At 41.9% G+C, this 27,452-nt stretch overlaps 1 protein-coding gene across 1 annotated transcript; it reads right to left on the bottom strand.

The window, feature by feature from the left end:
* On the bottom strand, positions 1-27,177 carry PROSER2 (proline and serine rich 2). Its single transcript, XM_054399415.1, has 4 exons — positions 27,026-27,177; positions 17,466-17,691; positions 5,254-5,506; positions 1-3,747 (listed from the first exon to the last, which is right to left on the bottom strand). Exons 2-4 carry the CDS (start codon positions 17,649-17,651, stop codon positions 2,756-2,758), a joined length of 1,431 nt encoding a protein of 476 aa, XP_054255390.1. The 5' UTR covers positions 17,652-17,691; positions 27,026-27,177; the 3' UTR covers positions 1-2,755.
* Positions 27,178-27,452: the final 275 nt, after the last annotated feature.

Below are 27,452 nucleotides of genomic sequence, written 5' to 3'. Positions count from 1 at the left end.
TCAGCCATCATTTTATTGGTTTTTATCCCAGTTTAATAACCAATTTCTCAGATTTGTGCAAGACAGTTATCTCTAACACAAAGGGAAAAAAGTAAAATCACAGCAACATATACACACAAGATACACAAAAATACAGCTAAACTTATACACAGGTTATTAGCAGCTAGACTCTTAATTAACTTCATTTAGTACATGGCTTTACTTACTACATTTTTAGGCACAGAAGAATTTACTAGTAGGGTATTTGCTATAATGAAGGGTCACAATGAATACCTTGTTCAATTTCTGCCAAGGGAGGACTTAGGTTTACCTGCTGAAGATCTAACTCTCACTTCCCACTGATTGAGGATGCAGCCGTGCACAAAGAAGAACATGATCCAGCTAATTAAGCATACTGCAACTTTAGACAATAAACATCTAATTTTTTTTTTAATAGGGCTATGTTACAGAGTTATTGAATAGTACTGAATTTTAATGAAACAGTGTCAGGGTTGCTTCCCCCCCCCCCCCTATTTGCTTACCATGGATGCTGAGCTGTAAACAACTCAGAGAAAACCTGGCAAGAAATGATTACATGTGAAGATGGCTTTGTATGTGCTTCACATTTATAATGAAGAATTTGTTTAAACAGGATTTAAAAGGACAAAGGCCATGAAACATTTAAAATTATAGTAGGTTATGTTAATAAATTATGATGCATCACCCACTGTAGGACTCCACTCCAGGCTGCAGTGAAGCAGGTGTTTGCATGTATTTTATGCGCTTGTCCTACTGATTTAGGACTACAGACTCAAAGGCCAGCAAAATAAGTCTGTGCTTTACTTGTAGCACACAAGCAGCCTCTTTTGTTTCAGCAGCACTTCTCACGTTTGATTATGCATGCCCAAGTGCTTTGCCAGACAGAGGAATGGCCACATATTTTAATTACTGATTGCTTATGTATAGTATGCCTGTCACAATGAGGAACATGATCACTTACCTACTGAAAAGGCTGAAAAGAATAACTACATAACAGAACCAGCCAGATACCATAACAACACAATTAAAAATTGAAGCTGCAAGCAGATAATTTAAAATAAAACACCTTTAACTTATGAGGCAGGTTGAAAATGGCACAAAAGATTTTTCCTTCACAACAGCTTCATTTACTAGTTCAGCTCAGCAAGTTTGAAACACTATCTCAAGAACTACAAACTTGTTTATCACAGTTATGTCAGAGCTCCTGGCTGAAGGGTGTGTCAGTTTCTATTATAACCACTCCCCTCCTCTTCTCCAAGGTTTATTACTCAGGTACTTGGGAAAAAAATAGGGGGTTGCTTGAGGATTTAGAAAGTACAGAGGATAAGTGAGCTTTTCCCTTTAGAAAATAAAATACTGAGAACTCTTAAGCATGCAGGAATAACAAGAAACATAGAGGGTATGGAGCTTGGCATTTGATTTTAAAATGGCTATTCTTGGTATTCTTTCAGGTATACAAAGGAGGAAAGTAGGTTTAATGGGGAAAAGCAGCTTTGTCATGTTAAAAAAACAAAACCAGACAACCCCCCCAAAATTACACAGACATGTTTTTTGGGACCATCTTTAAAAACATGTCTACTGAACAAAGGCAAAGTAACTCCAGCTTGGACCACTCATGAGTGATGTGCTCTTAAATACCAATCTCTCCTGTAACTCTACTTAGCCTGCAATAATTTTGGCTGTAACTTCTGTTAGGCATTGGCAGGGCAGAATCAAATAAGGCTGTGAACAGAGGTTTGTTAGGGCTATCAAACTACATGAAAACCAAATGACTGTTTTCAGAAGTAACAGAACTTGCAACTACTCAGCATAGTACAGCTACTGTTCAAAAAGTAACAGTTTCTTCACAGGAACCCCAAGACAAAAGACTTCTGACATAAGGTTCTTGGTACAAAGTTCACTTGTTCCTATGGCTTCTCTGCTCTAAGATCCTCACTGGTACAGAACAGTTGGGGTCACAGATTGTCAGGAGACTCTTTGGCTGTCAGTGTGAAAACTGGTGCAGGGTGCATGTCCTTGAGGCTTATCTGGTGCCTTTCACTGGACATATAGGTAGTTAGAGCATGACCAAGAAGCAGGTGGCAAGGAAGAAAGGCAACACTTCAAGTGAAGCAGCAGAGTGATGCAGACATGCCCTCAAATCTTGGGCTGCTCTGTCAAGAAGGTCAAAACAGAAACCACCCTCTCTACAGTCTGAAGTCAAGCGGGCACAGACCAAGGAAGCAGAAGACTCCACCACAAAGCCAAACCAGCTAATACAAAGTCAGGAAAGTGTGCCACACTTGTCAGAAATTTCAGTTTTGATATCATCTGGGGCAAGACAAACAGAGCTCCACAGAGCTTCCATTTTTGGCTTCAGAAAGAGCAAAAGGAAGGTGCACCACTGGGTTTGCTATGTGCAACAATACTGCACTGTACACTTCATTAACATGATGCTGTCTGCTGTAGTCCAGCATTACTTAAATAAAATTCCTCTTAGTCACAAAGAGCAACAGATGAATATCTCTGTAGAAAGGGTTGCTGAAACCCACTGCTGTACATGACCGTATGTGGTGACAAGTCCTTCTGGGACAAACACAAGTGGTCATTCCACACTGTCTAGTACCTCCTTAACTTTCCTGAAGCAGAACTTCCCCCTTTCTTCTTCCAATCTGTTTGATCCCAATCCTGTTGGGCCTACTCAAACAGGAAGCCATGCCATGGCCCTCCCCCCACTGCCACAACATTCCCATCTGAATTATGCCGTCTCTTTCAGTAGTCCCAGCTTTCGAAGTGCCTCTCTCCTCGCTTCTTCTGTTGAGCCACGGCCAGAAAACTTTACTGTTATGCCTTGGGATCGAAATCCTGAAGGTCTAGGCAGTGAACCTGATCTTCTCCTGATATCCAGGTTTAGACTAGGTTGCTTATAATCATTAGAACTTTTTTCTGTGTTCTGCTGTGCACTGCTGACCTTGTTAGCAGCAAGAGCTACCTCTGGTTTGATTGTTACCGTTTTTCCCATAGGAAGGAAAGGGCTGGGCTCACTTTTTAAAACCTCATGGATGTTTTGATATCCATTGGGAACAGTGTCTGCCTGTTTAGGCTGCACATCAAGCTGCTGAGTGCTTGAGGCATGGTCCACTTGGTCCTGAGCTGCCTTTCCCTTCACTAGGCCAAGTTTTGTCAGGGCCTCATAACGTGTTTGCTCAGAGGACAGATCCCTTAAGGAAGAACTTCTGTTACGTGACAAGAAATCATTTTTCTGCAGCTTCTCTTCCAGTTCTGCTGCCAGAAAAGCTCCTCCATTGATGTTGGCCAGCACTTGAGCTCTCCGCTCCTGGACGTTAACTGCTGCTCTTGAAATTGTCTCATTGAACTCCTTGCCACTGACATTTGTTATGTTGATGTTGCTGGGAAACCGGTGCAGTTTGGGTGCTGGTGCAGGGGGGTGCTTTGGAGCTGCCAAATAATCACCGTTGGCTATTGGGGTTTTCTTCCTGTCCAAATTCCCTTCCTTAAGGACACTGGGGAAGCGTACCTTGTTCTCTGTCTGCTGCTCAGACATCTTCTGGGCCATGATAAGTGGGGTAGGGATAGAACGAAGCAATTTTGGATGCTGCACTGGAGGAGGGGGTGGAGGAGGAAGAGGAAGTGTCTCAGACATCGGTGGTGGTGGTACAGGGGGATGTGGGGGAAGGTCAGCAGGTACAGCTGGCTTCGGGCTCTCAGTTCTCCAGGTAGCATCCAACACTTAAAAGACAAAGCAGCAATAATGTCAGTCTTCACACAGAGCAGAATACAAGGCTTGCTTTCACCTAGGAGTAGCAAGCATCAGTACTCCCCTATGAACTTTCCAACTCAGAAACTACAACTGAACTGCTTGCAGCAGCATCTTGTAGATGATGCTACAGTTCAGCTCACTAGATTATCCTCACTATCAATAATCCTCGCTATCAATACAGACTAGGGATGAGGTGTTAGAAAGCAGGCCTTTGGAAGAGGCCTTGGGGGTGATGATGGATGAGAAGCTGGACATAATCAGGCAGTGTGCACTTGCAGCCCAGAAGGCCAATCACATCTTGGGCTGCATCAAAACATCTGTTACCAGCAGATCTAGAGAGGTGATTCTACCACTTTGCTCTGGTGAGACCTCACATGGAGTATTGTGTGCAGGTCTGAAGCCCTCAATATAGGAAGGACATGGAGCTGATGGAGAGAGTCCAGAGGAGGGCCACAAAAATGATCAGGGGGTTGGACCACCTCTGCTACAAGGACAGGCTGAGGGAGCTGGGGTTGTTCAGCCTGGAGAAGAGGAGCCTCCGGGGAGATCTAATAGCAGCCTTCCAGTACCTGAAGGGCACCTACAGGAAGGATGGGGAGAGACTGTTTACAAAGGCCTGGAGTGACAGGATGAGGGGCAATAGCTTCAAACTAGAGAAGGGCAGATTTAGATTGGATATTAGGAAGAAGTTCTTTACTGTGAGGGTGGTGGAACACTGGAACAGGTTGCCCAGGGAGGTGGTTGAGGCCCCTTCCCTGGAGGTATTCAAGGTAAGGCTCGATGAGGCCATGGGCAGCCTGAGGATGTCCCTGCTGCGGGGAGGTCAGACTAGATGACCTTTGGGGTTTTTTTTCCAGCTATGATCATTCTATGCTTCTATAGGATTGACAACACTTTACTAAAAAGCATTGGAGAGGAGACATTACACCCCCTGTGGGCACTCGCTGATAAAATCCTTCTCCAAAACCAGAGAGTGCAAACTCTACAGGGGAAAGAGAACAACACACCACACGTTACCTTGGCGTGCCTTTTTGTCCCACAGAGTGACACAATCTGCCATCTTAAAAATTCAGAGAAACTCTTTAAGAGGTCTTAGGGAAACCCACAATGAAGACATTGATGAACACGAGCCTGCCCTGCTGTGATGACTCTGCAGAGCTGTTACAAGTCAGTCATCAGGTAGGAGACTAAGACAGCAGCCCAACAGCTTAGTCATAGGCATGACCTCCATGAAAAAAAAGGTTACAGTAACAGCAAGAATTTCAGAGATCTCAAGTCAAATTAAAATCACAGTCCTTAGAGCTCCTGATGTGCAACAGTCATCTTGAGGCAGTAAGGAAAGTACAGAATTTCTTTAGCTGTTTCTAATGAGAAGTGGTATGTGCCAGGGATGGGTCAAGGGGGAAAAAAAAAAAAAAAAAAAAAAAAGGGGCAATAAACCAAAACCACACCACACTTTGAGGAAATAATAGTACCTGTCTCTGTGTCTCTGCTAGGAGGGCCTTCATGGTCACTGCTCTCTGGTGTTGACTGTACTAAGTCAATGATATCTTCGGTCTCTGAATGACTCGACACATTTTCTTCTGTTGACCTTGGAGACTGACAGTGAATACCACTGTCACGTTGGATTGGCTCATCCAACTCATCTTCTAAGGCATCTATGGTTTCCTCAAAGAACATGAGAACATCCTGCTCTTCATGAGTTAAGTATTTCAGACTCTCATCATCCTATCGGAAAAAAAAAAAAAAAGCCAGGAAGATTAACACCCTACAGATGAGTACAGGTAAAACCACTGACAGCAAACACAGCACCCCTTTTTGAAGGCAGAAAGCAGCAGGATGAAACAGGCAGCAGTCACATCAGAAGCATGAAGCATCTCCTCCTTACCACTACAGGGCATTCATTTTGACTGAGCAGCAGCAACTGCTATTTCATCCTTTAAAGTACCCAACTTCAGCAGACCCTTCGAGTTCAGCAGAATAACTTTCTAAAGATCATAGAAGCAGACTTCAACAACAACAACAAAAAGACCAACCCCCTACCTGTGCCTTCACAGGTGTTAAGATACTTTTTTCAGGCTCCAAACTGGAGCAAACTGTTTCAGTTGCTGTGTCAGGTTCAAGGGACAAGGCTTGGTGAGCAGCATGGGAGAGAAAGGGTGCACTCAGGGCAGCCCAGCAAATCAGTTGATTCCCTTTTCACTCTAGACCAAAGAGGGTCTTGGCTTCTAGAAGCAAAGCACTACAATATGAGTTCTCCAGAGTTACTTGGAAGATCACGAAATAGTAATAATGAGGGAGAGAGTTTCTGAAGATTTTACCTTTTAGTTACAGAAAGGAAAAAATTAGAATAAACATGAAGATGTGCTCTCTAGCAGTAAAGTGCCTTGGGCTATTCTCTTCAGCAGGCAGCAATCCTGTAGACCACAGAAGTGATTATTTATCACTTGAATTATCCAGTCTTGATTTTCTCTGAGTCACTGCTCTTGATTAGCTTGATTAAAGCACTATCTCTATGAGAAGCTGGACAGCAACATGCAGACTCTTCCCTACACCCTGGAAAACACTTTTCCAGAACCTTGGAGATGATAAAGAATGATTAAGAAAGGCACTACATTAAGATAATAGATACAGGAAAGACATTTCTCAGGAGAGCTGTGCAAATTCTGAAATGCTACTAAGTATTGTTGCAAAGTAAGTGAGGTTTTCCCTTTTCTGGATTGAATTGCTACCCCACCAGGTATATACAGCAATCTTTGCCATCACTCACTTAACAGGAAGACACCAGCAAAGCAACACAAGACAGTTTCCTTTCTCATCTCTACTTTTCACTTCAAGGACATTAGATTATGCATACAGGTAAGGTAACAAGGCTACTTCTCAGTGGTGGATTGGGGGAATTTAGGTAAATAAATAAAGGTATGCAGTGCAAATATCCAAGAGGCAGACATGTTCTTGCTAGGGCGGCACAACTTGCTTCAAACTCACCATGCCTGTTCAGATCATCTTACATCAGAATAGGAAAAACTGAGTGCAGCTCTACCTGTTACCTCGGCTCCTTGCACAAACCCTTTTATCCCTGTCCCTAGCATTAAAAATATGAACAATGTACTTCTGTAGAAAAGTAATACCTATAAAGAACTGTGAGGTGCTGCATTATACCAAGTGGCACCTAGTCTACGCACTCAAAACTCTACAGGTGAGACAAACACTTTAGGGCTCTTAGCTGCCTTCTCCTGAGTGGCCTGTAGAACATTTTCCCTGTAAATAAATGAAATACAGAAGACTGCCTCTCTGACACTTTAGAATGGATTTGCCTGTCTGTGGCTGCATTCATGTGAACACAGCAGTCTTAGTCTGCTGTTAGAAGACTGAAATCTTGCAAGGAAACAAAGTTGGTTTCCATAAGGTGCTTATACTACAACTACTTTTCTAGAGTCAGATTTATTGTCATCAAGAGGAATGTGGCTTGATGTCTGGAAGATATGTATAGGTGGGAGTACCTGTAACTTGCTCTTACCCTCCACAATGTCCTACTGAATAAATAGCACATTCCAGTTTGCAGCAAAACTGCTACAAAAATCTTAAATTTGTCTGCCATTTGCAATTGCCTATTTAAAGGACTAATTTCTAAAGCTGACGTATTCTGCACCTCCACATGGTAGAGCTCAGTTTTCAAAGGCCTTGCAAGGAAAGTTTTACAGCTGCACTTGAACAGTGAGAGACAGACAAGCCTTTTTTTTTTCTTAATGGATGTTGCAATCTCCTTCCTTCCCCACCCAAATACTCATATGGCTGCTATGTCTAGTAGGCGAGAGAATGACAGGAAAGGAGCTGTTGTTAGGTAGGCTCTAGCTGGAGCTGAGCAGGACTCCAAGAAGCTTTTGTTGTGGGTGAGCTCATTGCAAGAGCCAGACTTCCGCAGGCAAAGAAAAAAAAAAGAAAAATGAATGTGCAAAAAACTCATAGTGGCAGCAGATCCAGACTGCAGTGCAGTACAGAAATGACTGCACCATATTTTGGTCATTCAAAAGAACAACATGGCTTAACTCATTTGATCAAGAACTCAGTGAAACAGCATGCGAATTGAAGCAGACTTTCAGAAGCCCTTCCATCTGTTTCTGTGCTGCAAGACAGTGCTTTTCCATGCCAGGTAAGATCTGGAAGAGGATGGGTCAGCAGAACTCTGCCTGACTTACCATCCCTGATAGAACTTGCTGAAGTGAGCAGTCTCCCATTAGAAGGATCTAAAATGACTAACCTCAATTTGAAAGGCCAACCTCATCTCAGTTAGCACTCAGAGCTCTTTCCTCATACAGTTTTTCTTCAAGATGACCGATGTCATATTTCCTCAGGGAAAGGGGGAGGAGGGAAAAGGAAAAGGACAGCAGCACTAGAGATTAGGCAGCATTATGGCAGGTCACCATACTGAGAGACAAGGCATCCAGCCTGGCTAGAAACTCCCTCAGGGCAAGGCATGTTTCAGTTTGTGAGACAAGGAAATAATCCCATTTTAGACAAGCACAGTGAAAATAAACCTACTCAACTTGGTCAAACCAAAGGAGTTAAAGGAGTTGAGAAGTAAAGCACGCAGTGACTTGCTTTACCACCACTCTGAGAACAGTGGTGTATTATAAAATGCTTATTACTCCTAGTAGAGCTTTCAGAACGATGGAAGGAATTTTGTTGTGATTAACTGATATCAGTTTTAACTAAGGTTACCAAGTGTATTTCCAATTAGTTTATACCCCACATATTCCAAGTACTGGAACAGTTCATATTCTTTCTGGGCTAGTTATCCTGGCCTGCTGCCCCCTTGAACAATCTGGGGTTTTAGCAGTCAAAGCAGATTCTTTTTAGTTACTCGTGTTATTCCCCTCATACTTTCCATCAACTCCCTACTCCTATTATACAAATATGCCTAAATCTCACATATACCCAATACTGCTGACTTTAAAGCTACTGTTAAAAGACAAACTAAATTTGAGACTTGTGTCCTAGTTGTAGATTAAAACGACTGCTTGGACAGGAGAAATTTGGGATGCAAACAGCTGAAATAGCTGAGTATGCTCAGCTGGCATTAATATTTTAGTTCCCTCTGCAGCCAAACATCTCCTGCTTATGCCAAACAGGAAGGAGTGTTATGGCGGTGTTTGGTATTGAAGAGGAGAAAAAGAAACAAGAAAAGAGGCTGCTTCATAGAAAAGATCTCTTTCCTACCTGTCCAAAATAGTGACTTGGTATCGACAGACCAAAATTTTTCACATGCATCTGAATAAATCCTTACCATCATATGCAGACCTACAATTCTAAGGCCAGCAAAGCTTTGACAGAAACAAAACAGCAGGGGAAATCCCCAGACATCTGCAGCAGTTAAAAATAAATAAAAATCAAATCATTTTTCTGATAACTGCTAGAGAACCAAACTTCAATTAGCAAAGCATCAGGAGAACACTAGACTCAACTGACTTATCAATCACTTGACAGTGTCCAAGATTTAACAGGTACAGTCCCAAGGGAGAAAAGTAACTGGACACTTCTCAAACAAAAATCATGAATGGAACAAACTATTCTAGTAGTAGAAAAAGACTGATGTAGCACCACTTAGGCCATAGCCTGTTAACAAGAAGGCAGGCAGCTCTACTTGTAAAAAGAAAGGGGTGGGTGGAAAGAAAGCCCTATATGCAGGAATAGTATCAGAACAAATACAAAATCTTCAGCATGGAAGAAAGCGGCAAGTAACTCTGATTATATTTACATAAAAGGGAAACAGAATGGATCATATTGCTGTGTTACCCAAGTTGGGAGCAAGTGAATTACAGCTAAGAGCAGGAACTGCCATACAGGATCAGATCAAAAAGTCCATTTAGCTCAGCAGTCTGCGTTCAGCTAGATATAATGCACAGGACAGGGCAGTGAGGTCGGGGAGAAGGGTATTGCTGTATATTGAATGGATTCAGATCTTACTCCCCTACATACTCTGTTTCCAGCAATACATGGCTTAAAGACTTCCCAGTTGCATCCACATCTGTGTACTTAATAGCCCTTAATGAGCTGTTCTAGCATGAATTCATATTATTGTTTAAGCCTGTTTAAATGGCTGGCATGCACAGCATTCTGTGGCAATGAGTTCCATAGATTAATTAGGTGCTGTGTCAAAAAATGCTTCCTTTACAACCCAATATCTGATGATTTTGATAATACCAGTTCATTTGGTGAAGACTACTATGATATTGAATGTTGTTTTCTTCAGTCTATTAATATAACTGTACCTGCCGGCTTCATGATAGCTAGCAAAGCATATCATATCATATCATCAATAGCTCATAAGTGAGGATACAAATGATCTAAAAGTATTTAAAAAATAGGCTGGATGACCTGAAGTCATAAACTGATTAAATTACTTCTGACCTACTGTTCTGTTGTGGGTCGGGGGCAGGGGGGGAGGGTGTTGTTTCTTTTTTGTTTGCTTGTGTGGTGTTTTGTTTGTTTAAAAAGGGGGCCAAGCTAATGCAACGCAAGAATTACACAGACTCTGAAGACATTTATCTGGTTATCGAAGTTAGGCAGACCAGCTTCTAATTTCTGGTTTAGAGCACAGTAAAACTGGCAGATGTTTCAGGCAAAAGCCATTAACTCTGTTTTTACAAGATCAAGTCATTTCACAATCTCATTTCCTACAAGAAGGTTACCAACCTGGGCAACAGGTATAAGCACAAGATTTGAAGGCTTTTTGAAATGCACCACTACCAAATACGCTCATAGACAAAGGAAACTTATACCTAGATGAAATTACTCCCAGGTGCCCATGTAACTGGGAGGCAGGGGAAAGATTGTTGTTTGAAAAGCAGCAAGATGTTTCATAAATCATGAAACAAGACAAGTTGTGAACAGATATATCCCTACACCTCTAAACTTCTGATACTTCAACAATAGCAGACAATTAACTTTGTATTTGTTAATCCCCATATGCTGGAAAAGTTGCTACAAGAAGTATGTAGAACAGAATGAGACCTTCAGAGTCATGGAAGTGTGCTGGTAGTCCCTACAATGAAATTCAGTTGAAGAACACGAATATAAAGTGATGAAAAATGGCAATACAAGACAGGAGGAGTTGCAGGTCAGTTTGAATGCCATAAAAAGGAAAAAGTTTAAGCAAATGTCATTCTGGGATATATCAACCAGGGTGATGAAATAACAGCACATCCTCATTTGGAACACAGAGTTCAGATTCAGTCACTGAACTCTGGAAAGGATGCAGCCAAGCTGGAGACGGTCCAGAACAAAGCAAGGAGTGCTAAGAATTTAGCTGCACAGGAAGGCTGGAGCCCAGTAAGTTTTAAAAGCAGGGGAGAATGAATGGGTGGTAGGCAGACACAGCCCTGAATGTGTTTTGATGTATAATTGTTGACCACCCACATCATTACAACAAACCCTCTCAATGTGCACTAAAGGCAAGACAAGTGGAAATTTGCTTTCATGTTACAGAAACTCTAACCCAAGCACTGCTTAAAAAGTAGTGGAGCACAAAGAAACTGGTTTGGAAGTCCAAGAATGCTGCCTATCAGGGTTAAAGAGCACAGCTGCCCACTGCTACAATAATATTCATCAACCAGATCCTGCTTTGAGGCAGAATGATGCCATTTATGCATGGAGAGCAAGTGGCCTTCAGGATCAGCTCTGGAGCCACAACAAGACAGACATGGACCTGCTGGAGCAGGTCCAGAGGAGCACCTCTCCTACAAGGACAAGCTGAAAGAATTGGAGCTGTTCAGCCTGGAAAAGAGAAAGCTCCTGGGGAACCTTATAGCTACATTTCAGTATCTGAAGGGGACCTACAGGAAGACTGGGGAAAGACTGTTTAGAAGGTCTTATAGGATAAGGGGCAATGGTTTTAAATGGGAGCAGGGCAGATTTAGGGTAGACATAGGGAAGAAGTTCTTTACAATGAAAGTGGTAAAATACTGGAACAGGTAGCCCTGGGTTGTGCTTGAGGCCACATCCCCCAGGATATTCAAGATCAGACTTGGGCAGCCTGATCTACTTGGAGGTGTCCCTGCTCACTGCAAGGAGGTTGGACAAAATGACCTTTGAGGGTCCCTTCCAACCCAATGCAATGTATCTGTATCCTCTAGTGAGCTCATTTTACAGCAAGGTCATTCCTTGCTAAGAGTCAGGCTCTTTACCATAGTTCTACACTCATGGTTCTAAGCAGGTGCTCCTCCCACCCCTCTACCCTTCTTACTTCTTGCCCTGCTGGTAGGAACAATGACTCATTATTTTCTCAAGGCATACTGTTTCCAAGTTTTACTAATATAATTTAAAGTAGATGAAGCAAATTCTCTCTACATCCTGTAAGGAATGGCTAAGGTGGTTGAATTGCCAGCCCTGGATGTGTTTAAAGGTTGTTTGGATGTGGTGCTTGGAGATATGGTTTAGGGGCGAACCTTCCAGAATAGGATTATTGGTTGGACTTGGTGATCCTGAGGGTCTTTTCCAACCTGAATGTTTCTGTGATTCCGTAGCTTCTACCTGCACAAAGACAGCTGTATCCATAGAAAGTATCAAACAGTCATAAGAATTCTTCCAATTTTTGTGTGTGTTGTTATTTGATAAAGTACTTGTACATGGTTAAAGACTTTGTAGTACAGTAAAGCCTTAAGATTATCAGTATCCAGTGGGAAAATCACATTAATTTTATGAAAAGAGTTTCTCAGGACTTTCCCTAAAATGTATCCGAAGCACAGCTCAGCATTGCAAGACTGCACTCTCAAATTGTGAGCAAAAGAAAAGTTGCAGTTGGCTAACAGAGACATATCCTGTCCTTTCCCAGTAACTCCTGAACCACACTGGAATTCTAGGACCTTTTCAGAGGGGTTGAGGCAAAGGCACAGCAATGCGGTGCACTTAGAAACCAGGTCTCTTGCATTTTAATTATCTATACTGTTGCAAAAAAGGATAAAGGTCATAGCAACTAATTTTCAGACTCCAAGAGACATCATAACTGCAAAATAACCAGGTGAGCCCTGAGTTAAATGGCTGAGTGCAGGAAACGAGATACTGAGCCAGGTCAGACTACTCACAAGATACTCGCTCTTCTTGTCTAGATAAGCAATGTTCAAAATGTCACCTGTACTACACAAAGTGGCTGGTAGGGACAAACCATCTTCAGTGATGGAGAACAAGTCTTGTCAGAGCCACAGAGGAAGCTTGTTTCAAGAAATAAACAGAATAAGCAACCCATCTTTTCAGAATTGTGACCATCTGCTGATATAAGCCACTCGATTAGTGACCGAAAGAAATAGTCACTTGGCCAAATTCTAGAGGTCACTGTTGCCCCAGAAAGAGTAGTACAGCATTAACTGAAGACCTGTCTGAACCAAAGGATAACATAAAATAAATATAAAAATAACCTACAGCATGATCCTTTGAGAATAACAAGAAGTCACTGTCCCTCAAACCTAATGCTTGGTAAGATATGTTTGGATACAGAAGGTATAGTACTGAAGTCACATCGACTGATCCACGGCACTGACACAGCTTAATACTAGCGCAGATCCAAGTAGCACAGCTCACGAGACACAGGCAGCACCTTCTGGCATGATACCATTTGTCCTAGCATGTTATTCACACCTAGAAACTAAAGCAGTTACTCATGACTGAGAACAGATACACACTGCAATTACCAGAGTGAAGCTCTAAAAAAGAATTGGCTTTAAGAAGTGGGTCTGTGCCTATTCAGCCAATGGATCAAGACAAACGGCTTCAAAAAAGCTAAGACTTGGTTTCAGCTCCAAATTAACAGTCCTTAAATTGCTGCAACCATATTTCGCTGGAGGCTTATTCTTACACCATGTATCAGAGAGTGACATTCAAGAAAGGGTTTTGGGAAGTCAGAAATGCCAAGCAGGACAAAGTGGTTTTGTTTACCCTCCCACCTCAGACAGCGTTTCCATGTATGGAGAAGGGACATTTGACTCATGCTTTTGCCAGGCATATGTATGGCTAGCATCTTCGTTAAGGAGAAGCAAGAATATGTGCATATTCATGGCCTCATATACAAGAGCTTTAATGGCTATAAAAGTTGTTGAAATATCAAGGGAAACACTCCTCCCATCTAAACACAAGCTCTTGTATTTGTCATTGGATACTGTGATAAATCTGGCAGCATAAATTCAGACCTGAACATCTATCATTTACACAGAAAATTCTACTGCAATCAAGACGGGACATCAGCACTTTGCTTGCCATTTAAAAAAACATTTTGGCTTTAAGGACTGCAATTATCTAAGATAACTAAAAGCATTGTTATGTAGGTAAGAAATGGCAAAGAAATCTGGCAAAATTAAACCGAACTGACAAGAGCTGACTTGTGAGAACTGCACACAGAATTTTAAGACCTTTTTGATACACTGTAATTCATGTCCACCTCCTAGTCATCCCCTAAATGGACAAGCAGTTCCACAGCAAGTAATGCCAGCACAGACCCATAGTATGCAAGAACAGCCACCAGTCAACCAAAGCAGCTCCAAGCAGTCAGCGTAGACGACAGCCAGTCCAAGTGTTTGCCTCTATTATCACATCCCTGGTTTTGTTTGAATTCCACAGATGCAACACAAAGGTTGTATTTAGTGACTAATATAGTTTGACACCAAGAAGCTTAAGAGCCTCTTTTTTGTAATCAAGAAAGAAGAAACCTACAGCAGTACAGGCCTGTCACAAAAAGCACTAATGCTCTTCTTTCCTTTGCAAGGCCCTTAAAGAAAAAATTAAACTCAACCTGGACCCTTCCTGTTGTGCCTCTAGGAGATGAGACCCAGAAAAGTGATAAATAAAGAGGGACATGGGTCTGCAGTTGCTTCCATTTCAGGGCTATGAAGGTTCAGTATGCCTGAAAGTCTGCCCCTTCCTTTCTCAGAATTGGTGTACTAGAAAAATTGCTTGTCTAGACAAAGCTGTGTATCTTCTCCTCCTTTAGGCCAAAGCTTCTGCATTTTCCCAACTTTTATAACAAATACCACTGAAGCAAATGTTAAGGTCTCTACAAGCATATTCCAGTAACTAGCTTTTCCTCTTACTAACACCCTACTATGCTTAGTGGACTATAAAATTCATGCTTTTTAGTACATGATTGCACAAGGATATAGGGAAAAATATATAAATATATTTGAAGAATACTGCTCTTTATCTTGAGGATTTCTAAAGCTTGTTTCAGTGCTCAACAGACAAAAGGTATCAGCCAGCAGAACAATTCTGTTCTTACTTCAGTTCACAAAAAGCAAAGATCTGAGCAGCACTTAAGACTTGACTACTCTTTACTCAATGACAATTGGCAGAATTTCCTTACCGTTCAGTTCAACACAGACCCCTTCTCAAACTCAGAAACTGAAATTATGCCTTCACTGAAGAGTTTCTATTCCCCATTCTGTTATTCCATGCATACTATTTGTCAGCTTTACTGGACATGCCTGCTACTATACTGCTGGAAGAACATTTATGGAAAGGAATCAGTGGCACTAAAATGAAATTCGTTAGCAAATGCTTTGCTTTCTTCATGCACGAATTCAAACAAGACAGACTAAAGGCTTTGGGAACTTTTGCTGATGCACAGGTCTGATGGAAATTGCCTAAACCTGCAGCCAGCTTTTGTTCCATCTATAAATTACTTCATTACATAGTAGGAAGGGACTCCAATTCTAGCTGACTAATCATCATCTGGGGTATCACATGGTGAAAATCGAGTTAGGCTAAAGGAATCTATGTTGCTTTCTGACAGACTCAGGAGGCGACTATACAAACATACAGATTTATATACAGCTGCCTTCAACACTGATTTTTTTTGTTTAACAACAAGTCTCATGCCTGCTACTGTAACTAAGAATAAAGCCCATGGAAACATGATTGGCAACTAGTTTGATAACCTGGAAAAACAGAGTCAGAGTAATGCATAAAATTAACTTGTATTTCTGCATTAATTTAAGTATTAAAGAATTTTAAAAGTGCAACTCCCATTGTAATTCTCCAAGATCAAATCAGTTTTCATATAGTAAACACCATACTCAAAATACCCAAGCAGCATACTTGGCTATGCTCCCAACCTCCCCCACTCAGGCCCTTTACAACTATTTTCTAGGGCAGATCAGAAACAGTTAAAGGACTAAGTTTAGTAATACTTGTTTTGTGTTTTAAGTAGTAACACAAGCTGAAGGATACAGCATAATATTAACAGAGTTATGTTTCCATTAGAAACAAAGAAGGAACATCTTTAGAAGTACCTTCAGTTGCCAAAATCTCATGAAGTAGCACAATAACACTGAGCATTCTTGAAGGACATGGATAAATGGAGGTATCAACTTGTCAACTTATTTTTGCTACTTACTCTTTCACAGAAAACTACTTCACTAAAAGGAAGGTAGCAGGGAAGGCAGAGGGAAATACACAGAAAGCCTAACTCCACACTTAAGGCAAGACAGAGATTTGGATTCCCATTTAGGGAAAGCATGTTTACTGGAGTGCTCTTTCCTCAATTGAAAATGGATGCTTTTCAAATGGTTGTGGTGATAAAAATACTACACGAGGCCCCCTACCTGCTTTCTAGGCTCAGCCTATCACAGTACAAGCAGTACTGCTGAGTGGATTGCCTGATTCATGCTAATTAGAAAAATGCAGGAGCACATCCTACTCCCTCAATTACTCGCATACTATTTAAATGGCCACACTCTCATTCACTCATGTGAAGACAGCTTTGTTTGTGGTGACGTATTTGTTACTCACCTAATTATATGAAGGTGGAATAAACTGAGACCTTCACTCAGAAGTGTCAACAAAGAGCTTAAGCAAGAAACAGTGTACAGAGCCAACGTTAGCCTTGAGTTCTTTTACAAGCTACTTAAGAAAGCAAGGGCAGAGAGGGGCAGCAAACTGTGCACCACACAGGTGGTTGCACCAAGCAGCCCAGTGCGATGTGTGCTCCTCACTGCTGTTCTCTTGGAGGAATGGGCAGAGAGCAGCACTCTCCAGGCTTTGAGATAATCAGGCCAGAATAACAAGCTCTTGTATCAAAGCAAAGGAGCTATTTCTGGCCTTTCAGTTTACAGTTTCATAGAATGGTTTGGGTTGTATGGGACCTTGACAATCATCTAGTTCCAACCCCCCTGTCATGGACAAGGACACCTTCCACTAGACCAGCTTGCTCAAAGCCCTGTCCAACCTGGCCTTGAATACATCCAGGGAGGGGGCATCCATGACCTTCCTGGGCAACCTGTTCCAGCATCTCACCACCCTCACTGTAAAAAACTTTTTCCTAACAGCCAGTCTAAATCCACCCAAATCATTCTTTGCATAGATATACAGACCATCCACTTGGCCAGGTTGTTCAAGGCATTGCCCAACCTGGCCTTGAACACCTCCAGGGAGAAACCCTGATTGGAAGCAGGGGTGGTGGGAAAAGCTGGTGATAGAGTTTGTTCCCCTCCTCAACCATTAGGAGATTGGGTCAGCTCCAGAGAGCAATGAAAACACAAGATACCCTCACACAAATCTTTGATTATAGAGATCCCTTGTCATCATTTGTTAACAATCAAGACTACAAGCAACCATTTAAGACTAGAAATGGAAAACAAAACAAAACAACCAAAACAGAAACATAATTAATGAGCCTTATGCTTAAGTGAAACAAAACACTTACCAAGGCAAGATGTCTGCACTTAGCTTGGCTGCCATGATTCGCCACACTGCCACCCATTTCCATGCTCCCACATGTGTGCTTTGGAGAGATTTCAGATGCCATTTCAGGAGAATCTGAGAGGAAATTTCTAGGCATCACACTCTTTTGGCTTATCAGTCCTGATGAGGCGCAGAATGCCATCAGCATATTACGTATAGGCTCCTAGGGCTGCTGGCTTCAGTCATTTCTGAAAACAGAACAATGGGTTGCATTTAATTTTTTTTTTTAATGCTCAAAAAGGAGTGGAAAACAAACAATAAAAAGTTACCCCACTGAGTTAATAAAGGGCATATCTTCATGGTCCAGAACATGTCTACCATCTATGGGGATCTTTATTAAAAAAAAAAAAATTCTTATTCTAAAAGGTGACTTTAAAGATCCAGATTTTCAAGGTCCCTAACTTGTGTGCCTCCAAAGCAGATGTCTAGAGTTATAGGATGGACCCTCCACAGATACCCGTCCTACAGATTCAGTTTGGGTTTTCCATTATGACACATCACTAACAGCAATAAAACCCTAATCAGTGGAGACACCATCTGACCTAGTTCAGATAGCTTCATCTTTTTATTAGCTTTTCGGCAAGGATTCTATGAGGGAAACAGAATCCAGTTCATTTCCTAACACTGCTGCAGTTAACTCGTGTAACTGAAGCAGCTCCATGCCAGCTACTTCTGGTAAAAGATCCATGAACAGAACTTAGTGCCATTTTGCACCATCATGTTACACGGCAGACTTGCATTTCAAACTTCACAGAGCTTTTATTTCACTCAGCCATGAAGAAACAGTGCTTGTACATTTGGAAGAAGCTGACTGGAACAGACACATGCACCAGCCCTAATGAAGCAAAAGCCCCCAGTTTAAGCTGTCCTAGTGCTCAGTTCTGTAACACCTCTCCAAACTGTCATCATCTCCCAAAACACTGGCAGAATTTCTTCCTTCATTCTCAAACTGCCACAAAGACAAAAGTCATCCTTGGGCATTAACAACACAAAGACAGGGTGGCTAAAAAGTAGAACCCAACTCATTTCTCACATCCATATGTTAAAACATACTTTCAAACAAGAAATTGCCTTGTTCTTCAACAGTTAATCTTATCACCCATGCTGCCTGTGACCAGGAAACAGCAGTGACAAATTCCTCAAAACATTTGGTTCTGAGGTACCACATTATAGGCAACCAGCTGTGAACTGGATACCATTACCCTGTCACTGTAAAGATGACATGAGATGGTCTTGCTTCCCAAGTGCTTCTCCCATTATTATGGTTTGAGAGGTGACATCAGAAGCAAAATCAAGTCTGCATTTCCAATTCAATTGGATTACTCTCCTTCCTCCCTAGCCCTGTTGGCTGCAGGCTGAGAAACCAGAGCCTCCTGGTAAGCTGATTAGTATTTCATAGCAGCAAGATAAAATCTGCCAATACTGAGCAACAATTCCATTCTGCTGATCATTTCCTCCCAGGAGAGGGCTATGACATTACCAGAGGTATGTAGGAACGCTCCCTCATCTATGCTGTAGCACCAACATATGTTGCAGGAAGGCTCCCATACAATGTAGCTAGGCTGCACTCCAGCAAGTCTTAGAAGCACAATCCACATAAACAGAGCTCTGGATGCCACAATAAAAGCAGCTGATAGCCTCTCTTATGAGCATTAGGTCTAACGATTAAGATTTAGCCTTGCTTTTACATAAAAATAAGATTCTTCCTTTCTTCTATTAATAACATTAGCTACAAATAGATACAGTGCATTCTAAGGATAATGGTCTTTAAGTGATGCCACAGAGGTAGAAACATGCTCTTGGTCCTGGATTTCAGAATAAGACAGGAACACATGAAAGCACTGCAGCAGCTGCTATACACCCAGGCTCAAAACAAAAAGCCATGCTGCAGAAAGCCTAGCTAGAAAAGAGCAGCCCAAGTCTAGAACATGCTCTGCAACAGCAGCTCCATCTACAACAAATCCTGACACTGAACAGTCCCACACAAGAAAATACATGTCACTTTCAGAAAGCAACATTATCAATTAAAATCTTCATTCCTCTCTGAAATGCTACATACAAAACCCCACACAAGTTTTAGAAGGCAAGCCTATAAAGAAAGCCTTGATAACTCTGAAACTCAAAGAAGACTCCCACTGACTTCAGGTTTTATCCCACAGCTTTCAAGGTGATGTTCCAATGGGAGAGAGTATTTTCCAAAAGAGGGACCAGCAAGAGGTGGATACTCATACTGACATCCAGCATAAAGTGGGTATTTCTCATCAGCACTTTCAAGCTGCAGCACCCATTTTTATTCAGGTGTCCCCCACTATAAACTGGACATGTCATGTTTGTTCAGTTCCTCAGTAATGTATTATAAGCAATTACTAGATTTCTGGAATTGTACTCAAAACTGTGTATAAACATTTTATAGGCTACACCATGAGAGATCATAGTTCCAGATTACAAGAGATATCCTAGATCCACATTTAAAGACTAACAAAATGAAGATATTAATCCAAGTCACCAAGAAACCAATCAATCGTCCAAAACTCAGAAGAAAGTATTTAAGAGTATGGTTCTGCTTTCTTCAAGAGCAAAACTTTAGGACATCCAGGTCTGGGCTTCACAGTGCATCCAGAACAGCAAGAATATTCAAATTCAGTAGCAGTAAATGCTAAAGCTGTGTGTACTAAGTAACTAACACTGCTTCCAGCAAGTGCCTGTTACTCATTTTGGAGCTCAAGCTCAGATATTTCACAAAGCTCCTTAACAATGAATAAAGGCAGTGACTGCACTGGTTAAGAGAGCCACCCACACAAGATCAAGTAGCAAGCATTGTGGCACCAGTTCTGCTTTTGTGTTGCCAGCCCTGGCTTCTTTGGAGGTTTTACTCATTTCAGAAAAGCTCAGGAGCTGTGAGCCTGCAGAAAGGGCATGGGGCAAAGATCTTTTCCCTTCAATCTTTCACATCATCTTTAACACTTCAAGGCTACACATCAATAAGATCATAACCCATAAGTTACTTCTCCTCTCTGCTCTGCTTTTTATGCTTAAGGGAGAAATGCCTACATATTTTCCTAGTGCCCAGAGCAGGTACAGCTGACCTGAGGTTGCCCAGCACTGATGCAATACATGCAGCATGATTTGCAGACAAATTTGCCTCCTAACAACAGCTAACACAGAAGTCCCTTCACCCTTTTAATGTCCCCTCTATTCAGTGAAAGACTTGAAGAGCAAGAACAGCAGGACAACAGGCAGCTGTTCCTCCTGACCTTCACAAATGCATTAAATATGAAAGTTGCGCACAGAAGGATTTCTTGCTTAGTCTATTCAATGCTCTGTAGTGACTGGTTTGGGTTTGTTTGGAGTTTTTTTGGTTGGTTTAAGAGATGTGTGCCTGTACCATCAGGGATTAACTAAAAAAAATACAAAAGTTCAGAAGTATGACAGGAACATCACTACTTGGAGAGAAGATCCCAAATATTAAACCAAAAAGGCATCTTAGGGCAGCTGGGATTGTGCTAGCTGAAATGATTGTCTGTTACACCAGAGCTAGTCTTCACGAGACATTTAAAGTCATACAATTCACATATCAAGCATGTTTATCAGAGAGGAGGAGGAGGAAACTGAAATATTCTGAAGTTAACATTCAATTTTACCTCCAGAGATTTAATTTTGCTTTGACAGAGGCACATAATTTACAGAGACTGCATTAAGTTGCCATCAAAGATAAGGTGTGGTCTGTCCTTTTAAAATGAGTATCTTTATAGCTCTGCTGACTCAGGTTACTTCTTCACTGAAGTTCAATTTGCAAGAACTGCTTCTGTAGAAGCAGGAGACTGAGAAATAATTGTTCATAAAACAATCCTATTTGAAGGCTAGCTTAATAGGCAAAAAGATCAATCCCACAAAAATGGAAGACATTTAGAGGCTAAAAGTCAGCCTTCACATAAACCAGGAGCTGAAAGACAGCAGACAGACAGCATCACACCATCTACTGCACCATGTATTTAAGGCACAGTCAACAATTTTAGGAAGTCATCATACATTTTTAAAAGGGCACTATATCAGTTTCTCCCTTCCTTTGCTGTAGAAATTTTCTAGAACACTCTTTGCATGAATCATTTCTTAAGCTACACTTATAAGCCTGAACTGTACTCTGAGCAGCACACACTTTACTTGCTCTTAAACAGCCATTTCTCAGTGATACAACTGAAACAGAAGAACTGGCCAGTGAGATTTAAGGTCTGATTCATCTGTCAGCTTCATGCAGATGTACCAATTCACACATTCAGCTCACTGCACACCATCAGCAGTCTTGCACTCCACAACCCTGCTTGAGTTTGGTGAGTTAAGCATCTGGAAAAACATCTGAAAGTACTCTGAGGTCATTCAAAGTGTTACTGTGAGACAGGTTTTATAAAAATTACGGTACAGGGGCAGACTAGAGACCAGCATCTCTACTAGCCTCCAACAGCAGCAGATGCTGAGGGAAGAGCACACAGAACAAGGCAAGCAGAGAGTAGAAATTGATTCGGATTCTTCACGCTGTGGTCAGGAGACCACAGGGCTTCCAAAGGTCAGGTATTTGTGCTTAATAGCCTGATGAATTTTTGCTTGTTTCAAGTGCCCCTGCAACATACCTCTGAACTTGCTGTACAAGATTGCAGCTGAACAAAACCAACTGGCATATGAGATGTCTTCACTGAGCCACTGCTGCTACAGACTCCTCAAAACTAACTGATCCAATATGATGGAGATACTTTCTCCTTATGTGCAGAGGTATCAGCAACTGAATTCTTCTTACCTACTTCAGTATATGAAATATAAATACTTGAGCTTTAGAGGCAACCCACTTCCTTCTCTTGTGATACACAGCAAGATTTAAGCTTTCTGGTAGAGGAATGGGCTAAGTGACAGTACTGCCTTAGAAAGAACAAACCTCACAGGCAAGTTAACTAACTCTAGGAGTACAGAGGGTGGTTGAAGAGACATTGCTCTGAGCATTAAAAAAAACAAAACAAAAACAAACAAACAAAAACCACAAAAAAAACCCCACCCACAGTAAATTTGTAAGCTGTTCTTATAGGAAGAGTCAAAAAAACCCTGAAGTAACAATCATCAACATGATGTTTAGTAGCCAAGGTAAACAAATCAGCCAACATGGCTAAATTCTGACTTTTTTTGCCCCTTAAGTGCAGATGCTTATAACATGCTAATGTATTTTACTGGGATGCACATTCACATTATCTGTGCATGAAAAATCCTGTCTGTCTAAAATGGTTATGGCTATTTAACATCCAGTAACCAGGAAATATTCCTGCCCTTGTTTAGAGAGGGACTGTCACCATAATACAGGCACAAAGGAATGCTGACCATTACGAAAAAAAGAAAAATACACTCCACCCCCATAGGCACTATGGTCCTCTAAACAACAGCCAAGCCAACATCATTCTTATAGACACTTAATTGGATATAAATTCTGATGGAGATTTTCAGAATCAGTGACAAGTAAGTCTGAAGAACGTTCAGTGAAGTGGGAACTTGGGGTACTCTCCAGGACAGACATTCAGCTACAACCAGAGCACTACCAACCATGCAAGACTCCTAGAATTCAAGATAATTTTGTCTTAAACTTTCTGGTGTCTGTGAGGAATTCGTGACAATCCACACTTTCCTCTACAGGCTGGAGAGCTACAAAATCTGTTAGTTTAACAACAAAGATTCTCTCAGTCCTCTAAATCTGGAAGCTGGGCCCTCAAGAAATACACTGAACGTCATTCATACAACTTGCACTAGAATTTGCAGGAGCTGCCAACAGTGAAATAATGAATCCTGTGTACATACATTCTAAAAGAAGTAGATAGGCACAGCACCAATTCAGTAGAACTTAAATCCAGCTGACTTCACTAGGATATTTCATCACGTTTGAATGGTTTGGTGAATTGGATCTCAAATTAAATGCAGCAACCACTTGAAAAGAGAGGAAACAATCACAAACCAACATTTTCATCACCTCAGTAATAATCGAATTACTACACTGAATTCTCTAAATCATGCATTGCTCACAAACAATGCTCAAGGTCACACCTTTGACCACATTAATCCAAGCCTCAAGGTACAAGAAATAGAGGGTTCAATACTGTGCTTCATTCCCAAGTGGTCTTTCTGGATTTTCAGGAACAGCCTTTTAAGTTTTGAGACTCTAGAAACTTTGTTACCTGCTGAAGACAACCAAGCCCACTCATGACAAGGAAATTTTGCAAAGGCCCACCAAGATCATTGTTACCTCATCATCCTCCCCACAATGTTTGAAAAATGATCCTTCTCTTTGTGGAATACTCATGCAGAATTTCATGACGCTTTGCACATTGGTCCACTCTCAGGACAGAATTTTTCTGGAAAAAACTGAAGCACATTTTCACATATCTTTGCCTTGTCCCTTAAGTAAACTCCGTTCCTAGTTCACTACAACAACAGCTTCAGCTGAATCCTGTTGCCTAAAGTGAAGGCCAGTGGCAAAGGTTCATATACAACACCATGGATTAAACCACCAGAGACAGATCTCTTGAAGCGCTCACATTTCCCAAGCACTGACAGCAACAGAATCCCTCCCTGGCCCAACTATAAATAAAACTACAGCCAATGACAAGTAGTTACCCTTCTTTATATTAACATCTTACCCAAGAATAATGATAAGGCTTTCACTGGTACTCAAATGAAGTTGAGACTTCATGACCAGTATCTGGTCAGTGGGAACACTACATATGATAACCAAAGCTGTCTAATCTAGTTTTGACACATCCAGGTGATGGCTGAGGTCTCCTCTGACTCCAAATGTCCTTACAGAAATTTCAACAAGTGTCCAAATCATTTACTCTTTTAAAATCTCCTCTGCTAAGATCAGAGTGGTGCTGACAGCAAACGCTTTAGAAACATGAAATGTACATAAACAACTTCAGGCAGTGACTCCTCTGTAATTAGTCAACTTCTGTCTTGTTTTAGGTGTAGCATCGCTGGGGTTTAGAGTTTCATTATGTAACTAACTGCTACAGTCATAGCAAAGGTGAACCAAATCCTGTTTCACAAAGTATTTAAGACAGCAAAATAGCTCTCTGTCAGTCTCACAGATGAATCTTAGGTTGCTTTCCTACACTCCTTTTTATAACTGCTGTGCTGGTATAGAGAGAAAGACAGAAGACATCTGAAACTCAAAGCAGAGTGTTTACTTTTAAAAGTAGCTAATAAAATGTACATTTCATTCCTATGTAAGTACACAAAGGTCTGGCAGCCCAAGGCAAACAGAGTTGAAAACAAAACAGGCAAGACGGAGCACTAAAATCTTGCCCTGAACATTCCTTGGTACAGGGATAATCAATACACACCTAATTGAAAAGGATTTTTAAAGCAGTGAGTTAACACTGGAAATTAAGATTACTTGCTTTTATTTTTTAATTTAAAAATTAAAAAAAAAAAAAAAAAAGGGAGGGAGGGAAGACATGGTAACACTATTTGACACAGCCTGGCTGGCTAGCTTTGAAAGCCACATTCATATTTTCATGCTCCAGTATTTCAGAAAGTCAGTCAGACGGGAACCTGTCAAATGCTCCAGAGTTAAGTTGTTCCAGTTACTATATCCAACCAGCAAGCCCCTCTGCCAACATTCTTGGTTAATATTTCTCTGAGATGTTTAGAAAAAAAGCAGCTATGGCCAACAGGAGAAGAGTTACTACTGACAAAATAAAGAGATGCAATAGAGAATTTCCCTGTTCCTTTCCAATGTCAGGCATTACTTGTACTTCTAGTCAAAACTCCATTTTACTCATCCACTCTCTATTGTAAAAACCCCAAATAAGTCCTTGAAATGAAAGGCACAGCTGGAAAAATCTATACCATTTCCAAGAAATAATGAGTATCTTCATTTTTTGGAGACCCAAGTGAGTGACTTTTTTTTTTCTTTTACAGTTTAAATACCAGCTCTCCCCTTTTACAGCATTAATTACCGCAAAGGAAGGAGAAAAATCACAATCATTCTTTACAGTAGTACCTGCAAAAGTCCATCTGCAATGCTGCATTAATCAAATGCCTGTAGAAGAATCTCAAAATCATATCTTTTTATTAGCCTAAGCCAGAAATTGTAAAAGCTTTTAAAACTGAGAATTATGGTTTTGGATTTGGAAAGAAATCTTTCCTCCTGTGCCCTTCATAAAAGGAAAGAGAAAGGAAATAATTGCTACTTACGTTTCTGATCATTGTTATAGTTTAAAATCCTTGCATTTTTTTAATAAAAACAGACAAGCTCCTCCAAATTTCATCTGCATACTTGTTATCGCAGACAATTCCATCATCTCTTACTACACCAGTGCACAGGACCACACACAACAGAACTCCACTTCTAGCTGCCTCCTCTCTGTGCCCACAGTAAAACAAAAACTATTCCGGAAACATGCCCTTGAGATCCTGGATTAGTGAAGATCCCAAGAGTGTTTTTGAAACTGTGGTTTCTCTTACACATACTAAGCCTGGCCTGAACTACCTAAGATGACAATCTTAAAACACACCAGTCTTTTCAGTCCTACTATCTCCAGATGGAAAACACACCTGTCAGGGGGCAAAGAGGGAAAAAAGACATTTTGAACTACAACCTGCTACTCTTTAAGCCAACTTTTTTTCCCCACTCCAATTATAACATTAAATTGCAGTCAGTCAGAAAACAGGAGAAATAAGGCAAAATCTTTCCCACCACCCTTTGTCAGTAACACCATACATATAAAAAGTTTAACAATTCATGAGTGGAAAGCCTTTCCTTAACTCTCTAAGTTGCCAGTTAGCATAGGCAAATTGTTTTTACACAGTATATGATGGTGAAGAACAAGAAAATCAAGGAAGGGAACAAAATAGTCCTTAACACAGCTCAATACTGGGAAACGGCCTCAAATAGAGCAGGGAAGCAGTCAGATCACAGTTTTTCTCCTCTCCTCCTCAGTATACAAAACTAAAGAAAACCCAAAGCAGCTCTCCGGGGCTGTGCCCGTGTCCTCTTTCCCAGTGACAAGGCTGCGGGCGGGCACGTCCCAGCCCGAGGGAACAGCGAGGTGAGAACCCGCACGGATACAGGGTGTCCCGCCTGCTGCGCTGGGAACCGCGGCAACTGACAGGAGGGGAAAAATAAAATAAAAAATCTACTAGTGAGTAATAAGACCAATATTGAACCATTCCTACCAAGAGCTGACAAACACGCGAAAGGGCCCGAAGGGGCCGCTGAGAAAGACTGAACCAGGTGGAACGGCGGGAGCTCATCGCCTCACGCCAGCGGTTCCCTTCACCGCCAGTCCCCTCTGCCGGGAGACGAGGACACGAGCAAAGGCGGGGAGAAGCGAAGAACCCCTCAGCCAGAACTCCTCACAGCCAGCAGAGATCCCCCAAGTTAAAGCACCTCAGAGCCAAGGAGAGAAGCGAAGATCCCCTCAGCCGAAGCACTGCACTAGGCGAGAGAAGCCTTCTGAGAAAACCAAGTCCTTAACCGGAGCCTCCACTCACCGGCTGCGGGGAGCAGTCCGCACCTCTCCGGGAAAGAGCGGCGGAAGGTAAGATGAGAAGCGGGAAAGAGCGTGGATGAAGGAGGATAGCAGGCAGGTGGCCGAAAAAGTATCTCCAGCCAGCCACCAGCTTCGCGGAGCAGCCAACCCCGAACTCATGCGCACTGCGCCCGGCCACCACCCACGGAGGGCGGTTAAAGCGACAGACGCAACGCTGGGCTGAGGTGGTTCGTTCCGTGTGGGGAGCGGCATCCCGTCACGGCTCCGCCTAACCCAGGCGGGCCGAGTGTGTTTGTCTTGGGCCCTCTGGGCAGAGCATGAGGCCGGTATTGCTCCCTCGCGGGTGGACGAGGGCGGCAGCCTGCAGTATGCTGTGGTGCGAGGGGTTTTGCTCTGCTGCCATATAGCGCCCACGGAGCGCGGTTTAA

This window comes from Indicator indicator, chromosome 3 (genome assembly GCF_027791375.1).
Source record: "Indicator indicator isolate 239-I01 chromosome 3, UM_Iind_1.1, whole genome shotgun sequence".
In the NCBI taxonomy this organism is placed as follows: Eukaryota; Metazoa; Chordata; class Aves; order Piciformes; family Indicatoridae; genus Indicator; species Indicator indicator.
The sequence above is the reverse complement of the archived record's forward strand: the minus strand, read 5'-3'. Positions and strand labels throughout refer to the sequence as shown.

Bases quoted from the DNA above. Each gene is read 5' to 3' on its own strand.
- PROSER2 (XM_054399415.1), bottom strand. From the start codon at position 17,651: ATGCTGATGGCATTCTGCGCCTCATCAGGACTGATAAGCCAAAAGAGT. The intron at 5,507-17,465 runs GTAAGTGTTTTG...TTTTTCCGATAG, and splicing joins AGTGCAGACATCTTGCCTTG to GATGATGAGAGTCTGAAATA. The intron at 3,748-5,253 runs GTACTATTATTT...TTGTCTTTTAAG, and splicing joins TAGCAGAGACACAGAGACAG to TGTTGGATGCTACCTGGAGA.